Here is a 13,809-nt window from a genome sequence, read left to right as displayed (position 1 = left end):
AGCTGGAAATGCAGTTCTCCTCTTCTCTCTCTGCAAAGATGAGAAGGAAGCTTGTTCTCCTGGAGCCCTCAGGTGCTTGGGTCTAGCACCCCAATACCCAGCTGTGGTGCCAGATGTTGGCACTGTGTGCTGAGCCTGCCCACCAGTGCAGCAGCCAGTCTTGGTGACCCCTTCAATGTCCCTGTCATGGCTTTAAGGAGGTTCATTTAAGGGCTGGGCCCCCTGATCTTAAAGGTCTTATAGAACCTTAAGGATGTGTGCTCTGGCTCAGAGCCCTGCCAGCCCTTTGCTCTGCAGCAGTGAGGAACCTGCAGTGACCTGGGGGCAGCTGCTGCTCTCTGCTGCCAGAGGGATGCAGAGCCACTCCAGCCCAAGGTCCTCCAGGTGGGTGGGTGGCTTTGTCACACATGTGGGGTCTGAAGTTAGCAGTGGAGCTGTTTCCCATAGGCACTGTGTGGGGTGCTGCCCAAGGAGCCACGGGATTGATGGAGTTCTGGAGGTGCTGCAGGACTCTTTCCCCTTACCTGGTCCTGGGGCCAGTAAGAGAAGGAGCCATGAATGCTCTGTTACTCCTTTTCTGAGGCAAATGAGTGTCTAAGTCCCATGCTGTTACTCAAATTCTGCAAAGAATAGAAAACAAAACACTTGTTTGGAGCAATTATCTCTTAGCATGTGGAAACTGCAACAGTGGTGAATTTTGAATTCTTTTTCTAAACTGAACAAAATCGTCCTTTATGCTTCTCTCTGATTGTTGAAGGATCTGTTGCCACTTCAGCCTGAGCTCTGTAACCATGTGGTGGTTGTTTTTTCTTTTTTCTGCTCCATTCTTTATTTCTTTAAAGAGCTGATTCTTGTGATTTATTGGGTACAAACTACAAAGCTAAGTACTTTTCAGGATGTAAGTTGTAGTGGCTATGAGAAGGAATGAGACTATAATTCTCCTCCACTTTATTTTAGTTAAGTATTTTCAGAGGGGAGGGGAGGATGTATTCTTTCCATTAGACCTCTCCTTTTCTTAATCACCATTCCCTAATTAATTCCCTGGTTAAATATAAAGCAAGCATTAGCTTTTGAATAATGTTTTCCTGTGTGATTAAGTAAAGAAGAATTTCTTTCTTTTGTATGATGACTCATTGCTGGGGGATCTGGAGGGAGCCTCAGGGTGGATATTTGAGACTTTGGTCCCAGGTGCTCTCATACCTTTGAGCTGTGCCTGCTGTCAGTCCAGAGGTGGGAGGCAAAGGGATATCACGTATCAGCTGAACACCGAGAAAATTGCCTCTCTCCTGAAACGTCAGCTTTGTGTTTTCCTGCTGGAAAACTGACTCTGGCTCATAGAAATGCAAATCTCAAGACAACACATACAGCTAGCAGGAATGTAAATCATTGTTCTTCCTGGCACAGTGTCTGTAATATTTCTTGTTGCGTGATGTGTATTCTTTGGTGTCCAAGCTGCCTCAAAAATTTACTCTTTTCTTTTCACCAGCATCTTCCAGTTCCTCCTCCTGTACCAGTTTGCAAACCTTTGGCTTGTAGCAGTACAGCTGTGTTGGGTCACACCACAAACCACGTCCAAAAGAACTGAGGTCAAGAACTGAATCAAAAAAGGAGATTATAGTGAATGAGGGCATGGCAAAGAGGCAGAGTCTAAGCTGGCCAAGCTTATTTTACTGATGAAGAAACATTGTCTAACTCTACCCAGATGATATGACTTTGTTTTTTGCTACTGGAGTAGCTTATGGTGTTCATTTTTAGCTCTTAGCATCAAATTTTAGCTCAAAAGGCAGTTTTAAGAATGAGTCTCTGTTCAAATGTTGCTTGTAGCTCAAGATGTGAAAAAGAATGCAGTTTTATTAATGTGGCAGCAAGGAAAACATATGGAATCTGTTTCATATAATGACATGAGAATGCCTGTGATTTGACTGCTGTATCCATGAATGCTGTAACATCTAATCTCTGGGTGTTGAAAAACAGGAATTTAAAAACACTCTTGGTTTTGATAAAAAGTATGGTAAGCAGAAATCCCACTGATCTTTTTTTTTCATATGTTTTACAGGCCTTTCCCTGTATTTCAACCGGAATTTATGGTAAGACACACCTTTGATGTCACTTATTCTTACTCATTTTTCCCTATTATTGGCATTTCAAACAGTGATATTTCCTATCAGATGTCTCATTAGTTATTTTATCTCACCAATATATTTATACTGACTTAAATAAAAGAGACCCAAAGCCTTTGGCTGTGACTGGATGCTGGTGTGCTGGGAAGTGGGATACTGTTGTGCAGCCCTTAGCATAACCCTTAGAGCCTGTGAGCCAAGACCTGCAACTGTGATTTCCCTTCTGCAGTCACTCTTAAACACGCTGCTGTTATTTCAACAAGGGAAAAATAGGGGTCTGGCAAAATTTTCCATCCAGAGGGAAAGAAAGAAAGATGCCATGATGTCCAAGACTGGCCAAAAAAAGTAAAAACAGCCAAGCCAGCTTGCTGGAGTTACAGGAAATTATCTTAGTTCCCTTGAGTTTTGCTTCCACCGTTTTAGTTTATTAATTTACATGCAAATTTGCATGGCCTGAAGGAACTGGAAGGAAATAGTTATTGTAAGGCTCTTGCTTTGTTGTAATCATAAGGTAATCCATCACTAGCAGTTAACTGGCTTTTGGTTGGCATTGTGAAAGAAGTGAGCATGACATGTGAAGGAGGAAAAAACCAAGTAGTTCAATATTTAGAAAAAAAATTGAGAAGTCTGAGAAAACATGCAAACTACAAAGGGATTTTTTTTTTCCTTAAACAATAACCTATGCTGATTTTTTTTCCCCTTTGTATCCAATAAATGATTGTAGGTTTGGTTACTTATACAATTTGAAGTTTTAAAAGTAAGGATGTTTTAAAGAAACATGAAGATGCTTCATGTCTTGAACTGTTGAAGGCCAACTTGGTCCAGTGGAAGGTGTCCCAAGGGGGATTGGAACCAGATGATCTTAAAGGTCCCTTCCAACCCAAACTATTCAATGATTTTATGCTAAACAGCAATAAGTTAAATAAAAAAGCCATTATCATGTAACAATGAAATATGACATAAGTCATAACATATAGTAATTGTTAGATAAGATAATTTGAGCTTTGACTAATTAGATAATTCAGATGCAGGAGGGGAGAAATGAAGGCAGAAATATTTAGGCTTGTTCTTTCTATTTTAAGGACCTTTTATTAAAATTTTTTGATGATTGTAGATCGGAAATAGGCTTCAGAAGGTAAAATCTACTTCAATTTGGGTGCTGGATTCCCCTCTACTTGAACTGCATTTCCATTGTTGCAGAAGAACAGGCAGATGCCATTTCCATGAGCACTAGGATTGGCTGAACAGAGATCTGGTTTCAGATAAAGCTTTCCCTCAGCTCTCAGTTTTGGTCCCCCTTTTTGAACTTGGAGGCAAGCTTTGCATTTTAGCCCTTGATTCATTGGCTTAAATCTTGATCTTGTCCATAGGTACATTTTTGTTTGATATACTTATTTTTGTTTATAATTGGTTTTGTTTGATACATTTATTTAAAAAAATCAAGCAAGATATGATGTAAGTATATGGAAATTACCAGTAAGTGGGAGGTACAAAGAATGATAGTTCACTTTATTTTAGAATTGGCCTAGTTAATAGAAGAGTCTCAACAGGTGAGAAATATGGTTCCCTGAAGCCAGCAGAGAAAATTGGGAAGAATCTCTGATAGGAATAGTGAGTTGATGTGAAGTGTTCAATGCTTTTCTCAAAGGTAGCTGTGGCATTACTGAAACATTATACACTGCAGCAGATGCTTTTTCTGTAATTGTTTGCTGTCTTCACTGCAGGAAATAAATTAAAATGTGTTTGTGCTAAAATGCTCTGGTTTTCTGAGGCTGCTTTTGGTGGGTTTTTTTTGGGGGGGTGGGGGAAGAATACAGCCTCTACTTGCCTGTCCTATTTACATTTTAAGAAATGTTTTTTATTCCTCAATTAAAGAAGTACTTCCCTTCTTTCCAGACTTTCAGATGCACTGCCTGAGTGTAATAATTAAACAGGCAGCCCTGTATATGGCTTCAGGTGTCAGTATTTTCAAGAATGTTTGATAGCAGTTGCACTGCTAAAATTACACTGTGGGTGGTGACGTGTTTGCAATGTAAAGTACACACAAGCTCCACAAAATTGTTTTAATCTTTTTGGTTTTGTTGGGGTTTTTTTCCTTTATCCATGCATATTCCCTTAGATAAAGGCAATGTCTAGATGAAAAAGTGGATCAGCCTCATTCCTCCTGGTGGCCAAGCTGATTAGGGTACCTGTGCTGTGCACTTAACACTGGACTGTCCAATAAAGCAGTATAGAAGGAACACACTAGCTGCTTCCTCATCTTGGACCCATAAAAAACCAAATTCTTTCCCTTCAGAAACCCCTGGCCAAGGATGCAATTTCTCCTACAAGTTGAAGTGCAGAAATTTGCTGGAGGTTGGCTGAGTACATGCAGTTTGAGAATCTGGATTGAGTTCTGCTCCAGACTCTTGTAGATGTGTAGATTGCTCAGCTGCACTCTCATCCTTAGGACAGAGTGTTCACACTTTGGTGGGGAGCAGTCCATTCTTGTTTTCATCACTGCAGAGCACTCCTTTACTCCCATAAAAAGAAAGCTGGGAAGAAACAAGCAAGCAAGGCTTTTTCTGAGGTCTTGGCAAAGGGCAGATTGCTTTCCATGGGAAGAGTGTTGGATAGAGGAAAAGTCTGCCCTCCTCCCCAGACACTTCCTGATGCTCCATCTCCACCCATCACGCTGTGGATGTTTCAGCTTGAGCAAGTCACAGCCTTGAGAAGGCCATTTGGCTGCTGCACAGTGCCAGCAGGCAAAACTTTGATTTTCATTTGCTCCTGTTATTTAAAGAGTGCTGGCAACAAATCCACTCACAAAGGATCTTTGATTTAGAAGTTTGATTCAAATGTGGGATTCCATCTTTGAAAAATGACATAAGCAGCAACCAATGCTAAATATTTGTAAGGATTAAAAAACAACTGAGAGTCTCCCAACAGGCACTCTAGGAAGAAAAATTCCCTATGAGATCCCAGATCCCTAATATATTTTCCTAAGAGATCCCTGTCACCTTTAATAGGCTTAAGAACTGCTAATCAGTTGAAGAAAGCAAAGGTTGTGAAGGTTTATATCCCCATGGATCCCTGGGTTACTCTCTTCTATTGCAATAAATATTTTCATTTATTCCAAGAGCATGAAGTTTCTCAAATAAAACTGTTTTGGGAGGAGGACTGAGGATTTCCATTCCTCCCATGGCATTAGGGAGGTATTGGAGTATCAAGCTCCACACATCCTTAGCAGCTGTTTAGTAATACACAAACATAAGCCAAACCAGTTCGATTTTTAGGGATTTTCTTCCATTTTTGTCTCTTTTTCCTTTTTAAAGCAATTTTAATATCTGTTTGGGAGAAAAATTATTGAAAGGGATGAAAAAATCTATAGACAAATCTATGGTTCAGAGGGTACAAAGTGCTGTTTTAGGCTGTAGTGTGTCAGATTTTCATGTTATACCAGTGGATCAGCATTTACATGTCCAGTTTCACCTTAATTACTGACTTATTATGTCTAAGGTACCTCCAGAAGAGGGGACTGGGGGGGAAATGCCTCTTCCTTGAGTAGATTTTTCTGGAAGAGCCCCTTGTTAAGAAGCTCTCCACAAATTGTGGTGTTTGCAGCCTGCAAAGGGAACAAGAATGTTGGGTATGGTCCTACAAACCTTCCAAGCCACAAAATCAAAGCAAGGCTTTGCAGATGGATGTAAGGAGACAGGATTTTTCATGTTTGTCACAAATATTTTGGGAGATAATTGTGGGATAGGCTACAGGAAGGAATTGAAGGTGTTATGGTCTGTGCACATCTGTGTGTTACCTCCTTATTACTGTTACTTTACAGTAATACAGGGTTGGGCTTTGTTCTGAGGTACTTATGTTGGCAACATAAGCTGCTCTTTGACAACAAAAACTAGTATTTAAATGTTATTTTGAACTTAAGGGAGAGGGGAAAACAGAAGAAATCAAGTTCAGAGAGAAAGATGAAACTCTGAATTCCAATTACTGTGTATTTCTGTCTCTACATCACTATAGCTGTATGATGTACCTTAGTTTGATTTCATGAAAATTATGTCCTCTATCCTTTCTGAGCAGAAATATAAAGGCAGCTCTTAGTTTTCTTATGAACTTGCATTAATTTTAAAAACAGAGAGAGAAGAAGATCAAATGCCAGGAAAGTGCAGAATGTCTATGGTGATTTAGGTGGTGGAAATGCAGTTTCACCTCATTTTAAACATCCTTATTACATTGGAGTAAATCTTGCTGCTGTAGAATCCACTGAGGCTTACTTGTAGCTTTTGGCTTGGTCATGACAAAGCATTGCACAGGTTTGGGTTTTTTTTGCTAAAGGGAAATCTGAAAAGAAGAAAAGTAGAGTAAATTGGCTGTGTGTCTAGGAAATAGAAGCATATAATCTGTTCTTAAGGGAGGCTGCAGGGAGGGAGCATAGATTTTCTGGTCTGCTTTAGGTTTGGGGAAGAGGTCCTTTGGTCTTGTGCCAGCTTGTCACTGCTGTCCTGAGCCCCAGTCTGTCCTGCTCAGAGTGCAAGGAGTGATTCATCCTGCTGCAGAGGGCTGGGAGCATATCCATCAGCTCTTCTCCCCCTGAGGTGATCCCAGGTAGATCATAACAAGGGATTAACCAACAGGTATTTGACTGAAGGATTGTAAAAGCCCTCATAAAATCTGAGTCAGAAGACTAAACCAAATGTTTTCAAAGGCAGAATAAATTCCTGACACAGGGTTAAAGGTTGAGGCCATCTATTTCCATCTTTCTCATCTGGTTTTTTTTCCCCCTCATTTTTCTGTTGGCATTTCATTGCTGGAATAGATGTTTCTTTAATGAGCAATTCTAATAAGGGCTGCACTGTCATCTTTCCAAGGAAGGAGTTAGCTGTCAATTTTCCAGAGCCACTATGCACCAGTGTGTAATGAGTAACTATGACGTGGTTTTGTGTTTATCTTCAGCCTGGTGCTTTGAGTTCCTTTCACCATGAAGAAGGCTTGATGCCTATGTGATCATCAGAATTGGATATTGTGATGTCAGTTGAGGTTATCCAGGAAAATGGATATTATCATAAAAATTCTTTGTGATAAAAAATCCCAATCTGGTAGGTCACATAAGAAAAGTTCCTATTAAGAAGATTTTCATAACTAAGCTGATTTTTAAACTTGATCAGCAGCTCCTCATCCCTCAGCTTAGACCACATCAACTTTTTTGACACTGTGTTGTTTAAAAGACCTTTTTTGTAACTCATTGAGAGTTAATTGCATTTTGTTAATTGGCAAAATGTAATATGTTTGCAAAAATGAAGATATATGAGAACTCATTCTTTGACACTTCTTTTGGGTCTCATCACCAGTTAAATAGATTATTATTAAAAGTAATGGTAACAGCTATGAAATTACTATTATAATATTCAAGTAATCCTAGAAATCTAATTACTACTTGTATAAAAATTTGTTGCATGCATTATTTAACAGTGTTCTCATTTCAGATAGTGTGGTGTCCATGATACTAATTGGTGTCTTCCCATAATTTAAATACTAAAAAATTATTACAGGGAAGTGTAAATTGATGAGCTCTCAGCAGTCTAAAATTAACATTCATGTGATGTATTTAGCAAGGAGAAGCTCTAGCTTGATTCCAGTCGAGAGACTTAATAAGCTCTCTTTTTCAGTGGAAATTACCTTTTTATGGATAATGTAGTTTGACTATCTAGAATTTTATCTATTCTGAAGGTCTTGCTGACTGGTCCAATTTGCAGCATTTCCCCTGAACACTAGAGGACAAATCCTGTCCTTCATGAAAATGGCATTTAGTGATTGTCCTTAAAAATTTCCCTTTGAAAGCTTAGACTCTTGACTAAACAGTCAGTTGCCTCATGGCATCTCTTTTAGTCTTTTCCACATTCTCTTTAGGAAGAAATAAAAGTCTATGTAGTGACTTTTTCCTCTTAAAATTGTATTTATATTTCAGCCATATTTATATTAGATTTATGTTATTATATTATCACGCCTTTCAACCTTGCAGCTGCCCACCCTCTTTAACCTCACTGCCTGGGTTCTACTCTGCAAGAAACAATTGTGTGCTCTCTTGCTCTTATTTCAGAGTGTTTTCCATCTTGAAGCTACTAGCATGGCTCAAGTTGCTTTTGCAGTGAGCTGTGTAGGTATCTCCAGACTGCTGAAGAAAAGCCAAGAACATCCCCAAAGGCATCAAAAACATGTTGAGCTTTGGGCGCTTTTCCCTTTTTTCCTTTCACTTTTTGTATTTTTTTTTTTTTTTTTTTTTTGATCAGGTGTAACCATCCTGTAAAGCCTAAATAAGCTGGAAAAGATCTCTGGTATCCAGAAAGTATATTGCAGAAATTATAAACAGGGCTTCAGCTGGTCAGATATATTGCTTTCATATTTGTGGTTTTCTATTCAAAGAGCTAGGAATGTCTTAATTACCATGATGAAAGTTAAAACTCTGTATTGTTGTATACCAACAGAATCACTTAATTCTCTTTTCTAAATTTTCTTGGCTGATGTCAACATGATAATTTGATGTGTTTGTTCTGTGCCTTTACACTCTGGAAAAGCTAAAGCTCTTTGAAGCTAGTTTGTTAAGAAATGAATTGAAGTAAGAAAATAAAGCTATGTGGACCTCCTCCTAGAGACATTGCATTAAGATGATGCATGGAGTATAAAATATTTCTTGGTAAAAGGCCCCATTATTTCTATCCAAATTTTTTTCTTTGATGTAATCTTGCTCCTTGCCCCAGGAAAGAGCATGTCTCTAAAACTTAACTTAGAGCCCAATCCATTAGTGAATTCTACCGTGTTGTTTTGGGTGTCTTTTATCCATTATTATATGCAGTGTGAAAACATAGTGAAAAGATATTATTATAATATCTTTTTCATGCCTTCCTAGGTTTCAGCACTTAGCAGTGATTTAATTTACCTGTGCACTCTAGCTTAACTAGTCTTGCATGTAATCTTAGTTATACCACTTGTTCTGTATACTTTGGTAGCTAGAAAAAGCTCACCGATGGCAAGATTCTATTCCTTTTAATGCCATGCAATTGTTCTATCTGGAGTTTACAAACATAAACAGAAGGAAGCTGCCATGAAACCTGGTGAGCATGATGCCCTTAGTTCCCATGATTTAGTTTTAGGTAGTGAGGAGCAGAGAGTCTGGCTCAATAATCCTCATGGTTCCCTTTAGCCTGAGATGTCCTGTGACTCTGAGTGCATTCAGCTGAGTCCCACTCACAGCTTCAAACTCATTCTATGAGGACAGAAAAGCAGTGCAAGTCTTTGTGTGTCCTTGTAGAGCTTTTAAAAGCCCTGACACACTAAAGTTGAGTAGGAGTAATATTTGTGGTGTCACATACATCAAATAGTTTTACCACAAAGGTGTTGACCTTTGCTATCTTTTTGAACTTCTGTGACTGCATTAGATAGTAAATGCCTCGGGAAAACAGCTTCTTTTTTCCATTAATGCCTCAGTTTTTAGTGCAAAGGGTCTATCTGTGGTCTGGCCACAGAATATTGTGATGCTGGGCCTTATTTGTCCTACTTGTTGTTCGCTATAGCAGACATTATCTCTTAGTGTTTATTTATGCAATATTTATTGTAATGGCCCTATTCAGGGTTGGAGGCCCTTAATACTACTCCAGTACAAACACAGAAAGTCACCATATATATAAATTTACATTACCTAAGCCCTCTCTTGTTCTTAACTTTGGTCCCTCCAAGAAGTTTGGAAGAAGTGTGTGTGAGAATATGGAGACTCTTAGGTGGCTTGTGAAAGGTAAAAATGCATTGCTGCAGGGGCAAGTATCCTTCTCCTGAAATGAAAGAAAGGATCAACAGAATAGACCCGCTACTCTGACTCTCATCAAAGTACCTGAAAGTCAAGCTAAAGGCATCTCTGGCTCACAGAGTCATTCACTGTGTTGTCCTTTTTCCTGCATCTTTGTTAAATTGTGATGCTGCCATATATCACTGGAAAGGGCAACTGCCACTGAGGCAGAATAGCAGAGCGGAAAGGTTCTGTGTAGAGAATGACTAATCCTGTTTCTGAGCCAAAATCCTGTTTGTAAGATGTATTCTGCAGCTCTGCACACCGCAGATCGTGTTGGCAGCTGGGTTAATGGAGGGCCACCTTGGGCCTGGAAGAGAGTTAGTTGTGCCTTTTTATCTTGGGCATGTATTTAAAGCTCTTGTGTGCTGCACATGTTGGCAAAATGTTCACCTGTCTTCTGTCTCAAGGTGTGATGTGCCAGAAAATAAAGTACCATGAATTACAACAACGGAAAGAAGCATCTATTACAATGCTGTAATTTTTTTTTTTTTTTTTGTAGAAAAAGAGATTTTCTTTTTAACTAGTAATTTCTGAGGTAATAAAAAGTTAGATTTATACACATACTTTGAATTTATGCAACTCAAGTAACTTGCTGGTGATTGTATCAATGAATTAAACAAATTTCATGCATGCATTGCCAAGGCTGCAGTGTTATTTCTCAAATTCCATATTAATAATTATTCATAAGATATCAGGTTGTTGTGGAATTGTTTCCTGTTTAATTAATCTATCAGAATCTGATTATTCAGTTTAAGTTAGTTTCTTGTATTGATGAAATATTACACAGCTAGTAAGAACACATAAGGCTTATTGCAGAGGAAAGGCAGCTAGAGTCAGAATTTATTTTTCTGTGAGTACTGTTGGAGAGAAAGTTCTAATCCTTTCCAGAGCTTCTGTGCAGAGCAGAATCATTGCTAGGTTTGTTTATTTGGCAGTAATTGTATACATATTAAATTCCCCTTCAGGTTTATTCAGGATGAGGTTTACAGAAGCCTTCTTGTTGATGAGTGTTAAGTCAGAAATGCTGTACATATAAACAAGGTGACTATGAAAACAAGTGTGAGTGGGCTTTTTGTGTACCTGCCAGGCAGGCAGGATAGAAATCACCCATTTACACTGTAGAGCTGGTTTGGGCAGGGGGAAGTCACCTTCTGCTTTAAAACACACCTTGGGTCAGGCTTCTGCTCAATAGATCTGCTTTTGGTTTATTTCTGAGCTGTCACTCCTGCAGAAAAGGACAGGTTCAAGGGGTGTTCTGCGAGAAGATAACTGTAATTGGCAATCCATTTCTTCATTTCCATGCTATAGCCAGCCTTGACGAATTAATCATGATCAAATACAGGCTGTGGGAAGGGGGTGACCCACGTAGCACAGAAGAAAAATGAGGCCCTGTGCTGGCATGACAGACTAATCCTTCAATTTACCCATTTGACTGAATGAGGGGACTTGTGGTTGTGCCTGTCACCAGCACCGCCCATAAACAAACTGCTCACTCTCAGTCAGAGGGCTTGGCGGGTGTGATAAAGGTTATTGAGAGCGTCCCAACATCTCATCCATCACTGATGTGGGACACAGAGCTCCTGGAGAAGTCCTCAGGAAGAAAAGTCAAAGTGGCTTACAAGTTCCTGCCTTGAAGGGAGAATGACCTTAATTGTGGTTGTGGAGCGATTTTGTGTCTGATCCCATTGGAACCAAAACGACCCCTTGGTTTGGCAGGATGTGTTATGGCTACTGCAAAAACCAGCAAAATTTGGAGTTTAATTTAGATTATATAAGGGTCCCTTCTGACCCAAGCCATTCCATGATTCTGTTAACATTGCTGGCAGGTCTGAGTGGTTGTAGATTCACACAGACTCTGATTTTGTCCCAGGGAACAGGAGGTAAGCTGGTTCCAGATGGAAAGGAAAACAATGGCAGCCTAAAGAAAATTATTTACTCTGACAGCTGGGTAGAGAACTTTGGAACTTTTGGTAGATGTTTGCTTAACTTTCTTCGTTCTTCTTACCTGTTTTTTGGGGTTGTGCAGCAGCTGGGCGGCTTCTAGAGTTGCATGAGGAATATGGGACTCCTTTAACTGGCCTACTCATAGTACTACTTACAGTAATGTTATTTACTTACTAATGTATTTTTTTCCTATCTATGGCTATGATTTTGGGTTTCCATCTGGTAACTAGAATGGAAACAGAGCTAAGTTAATGTTGGAGTACACTGGTTTCAGAGAAGTTATGGTGATTTGCACTAGCTGTGAAATATTCCATTGCATCAAGAGGAATAAATGTGTTTTTTTTGTAGTTGATCCTATTCCCTTTGAATGACTGCATTGAGCTCTGCAGAGGAGAAATCTAGTCCAAAGTATTATACCTTTTAAAAAATATTTTATTTGGGCAGGGAAGACTTTATCTTGCTTTTTCTTGAAAAAGTATCTAGCCCCTTAAAAAGAACATGTCTTTAAAGTCTGATTTGTAAACGATTTGTATATCTCTTTTATTCCTTTCACTATATTACTTATATATAAGAGAATGGAAGTACTTGCTTTCCTATAAATTACTAGGTGATAATCTGTATCTATCATTTTCCAATTTAGTTTTGGACAATGCAGCATATCATTCCTCCTCCCCCCCCTTCTCTCTGTGATGTTTGAAAGAGCCCTTTAGTAGAAATATAGGATAATTTAAAGGGTAATCATTTCTTGTATGAGATGCTGTCGCAGTGGAAGAATTTTTGTCCCCTTCTGTTTCATTTCTCTCTGGAAAACAAACATTAAACCTTCATTTTCAGAGAGTATCCTATATAGAAAATATGGTAGTTCATCATACATTGGGACTTGTTTCTCTTACAAACCGAATTTTGGGTTGCCTAGTCCAATGGTGTAGCACTTCCAGGTCACTCACTGAGGAATGTGCTATTCAATTTGAATAATTTTACGCCACTCCTGCATGGGGAAGGCCTGGTTCAGAAACCCCTGAGCTAAATAGGAGCTGATATAAATGTCAGCCCATTGTTCTAGCTACCAGCCAGCACTGTATGTTCTTTATCCATTTTCTTGTTTCTCAGTTTTGCAGAACAAAAACGTATTTCTAAACCACAAAAGACACCACCTGAAGTGTTCAGCATTTTGATGAGAAAAATACAGCCTAGGAATATGTAGAATTTAAGATTAAGAAGAACAGGTGCATCCTTAGGACGAGAGTAAATGGACTGTTCAAGTGGTGACCAGCGTGTGGTGTGTAGTTCCAGCTTTATGTACCAGCTCATTATGCAGTGTTGGAAGAATGGAGTATCAGTTTTATGCAGAATGCTTATCACTGTAAATTGCACAGTGTAGGCTGTGAGCTGCAGACAGTGCAATCATAATAGCTTCCAAACCAATGCACTTTTATGGATTCAGAGCATTAGTCATTCTCTTATGCCCTTAATTGCCATTAGGTAGTTACACTTGTGTCTGTAATAGGTGCTAAACATTCTGCCACTGATGGGTTTTTAACTATTCTTTTTGTTGTAGCAGTAAACACTCTATAGCTGACTGTTAAGAGGCCAGAACATTATTTTTTAGCCTAGTGCCATTAGGAACATGTCCAATGACTTTTGGAGTTGTATTTGCAGGTTGGTTGTAGCCTTCTCAGTTTGGTTTGATTTTCAGGATGGTTTTTTTCCTTTGTCTTTAGAAATGAGAGTAGAGAACAATTCTGTTGCTAAGCTGGCACTGCTTGAGTAAGAGATGATTTTTTTTTCCCTTTTTGCCTAGTTTACAAAGTGAGAAAGGAAGGGAACCTGATCATTTTTTTCACAGTTCTAGAAACAATATAGAAGAAACAAGTGATGCTATTTACGTGCTGGCCATGCCAGTCAGTGCCCTAG

General features: G+C 39.1%; 1 protein-coding gene across 6 annotated transcripts in view; it reads left to right on the top strand.

Moving 5' to 3' along the window:
* The window catches only part of MACROD2 (mono-ADP ribosylhydrolase 2), an 842,889-nt gene that overhangs the window by 568,185 nt on the left and 260,895 nt on the right, over nt 1-13,809 (top strand). For all 6 annotated transcript variants that reach the window (XM_084203116.1, XM_084203115.1, XM_084203114.1 and 3 more), the window contains one exon: nt 2,057-2,087. In XM_084203116.1, coding sequence (XP_084059242.1) covers nt 2,057-2,087 — 31 coding nt within the window. The remainder of the gene's footprint in view (nt 1-2,056; nt 2,088-13,809) is intronic.

Source organism: Fringilla coelebs, assembly GCF_963513975.1.
Source record: "Fringilla coelebs genome assembly, chromosome: 3".
Classification (NCBI taxonomy): domain Eukaryota; kingdom Metazoa; phylum Chordata; class Aves; order Passeriformes; family Fringillidae; genus Fringilla; species Fringilla coelebs.
The sequence above is the reverse complement of the archived record's forward strand: the minus strand, read 5'-3'. Positions and strand labels throughout refer to the sequence as shown.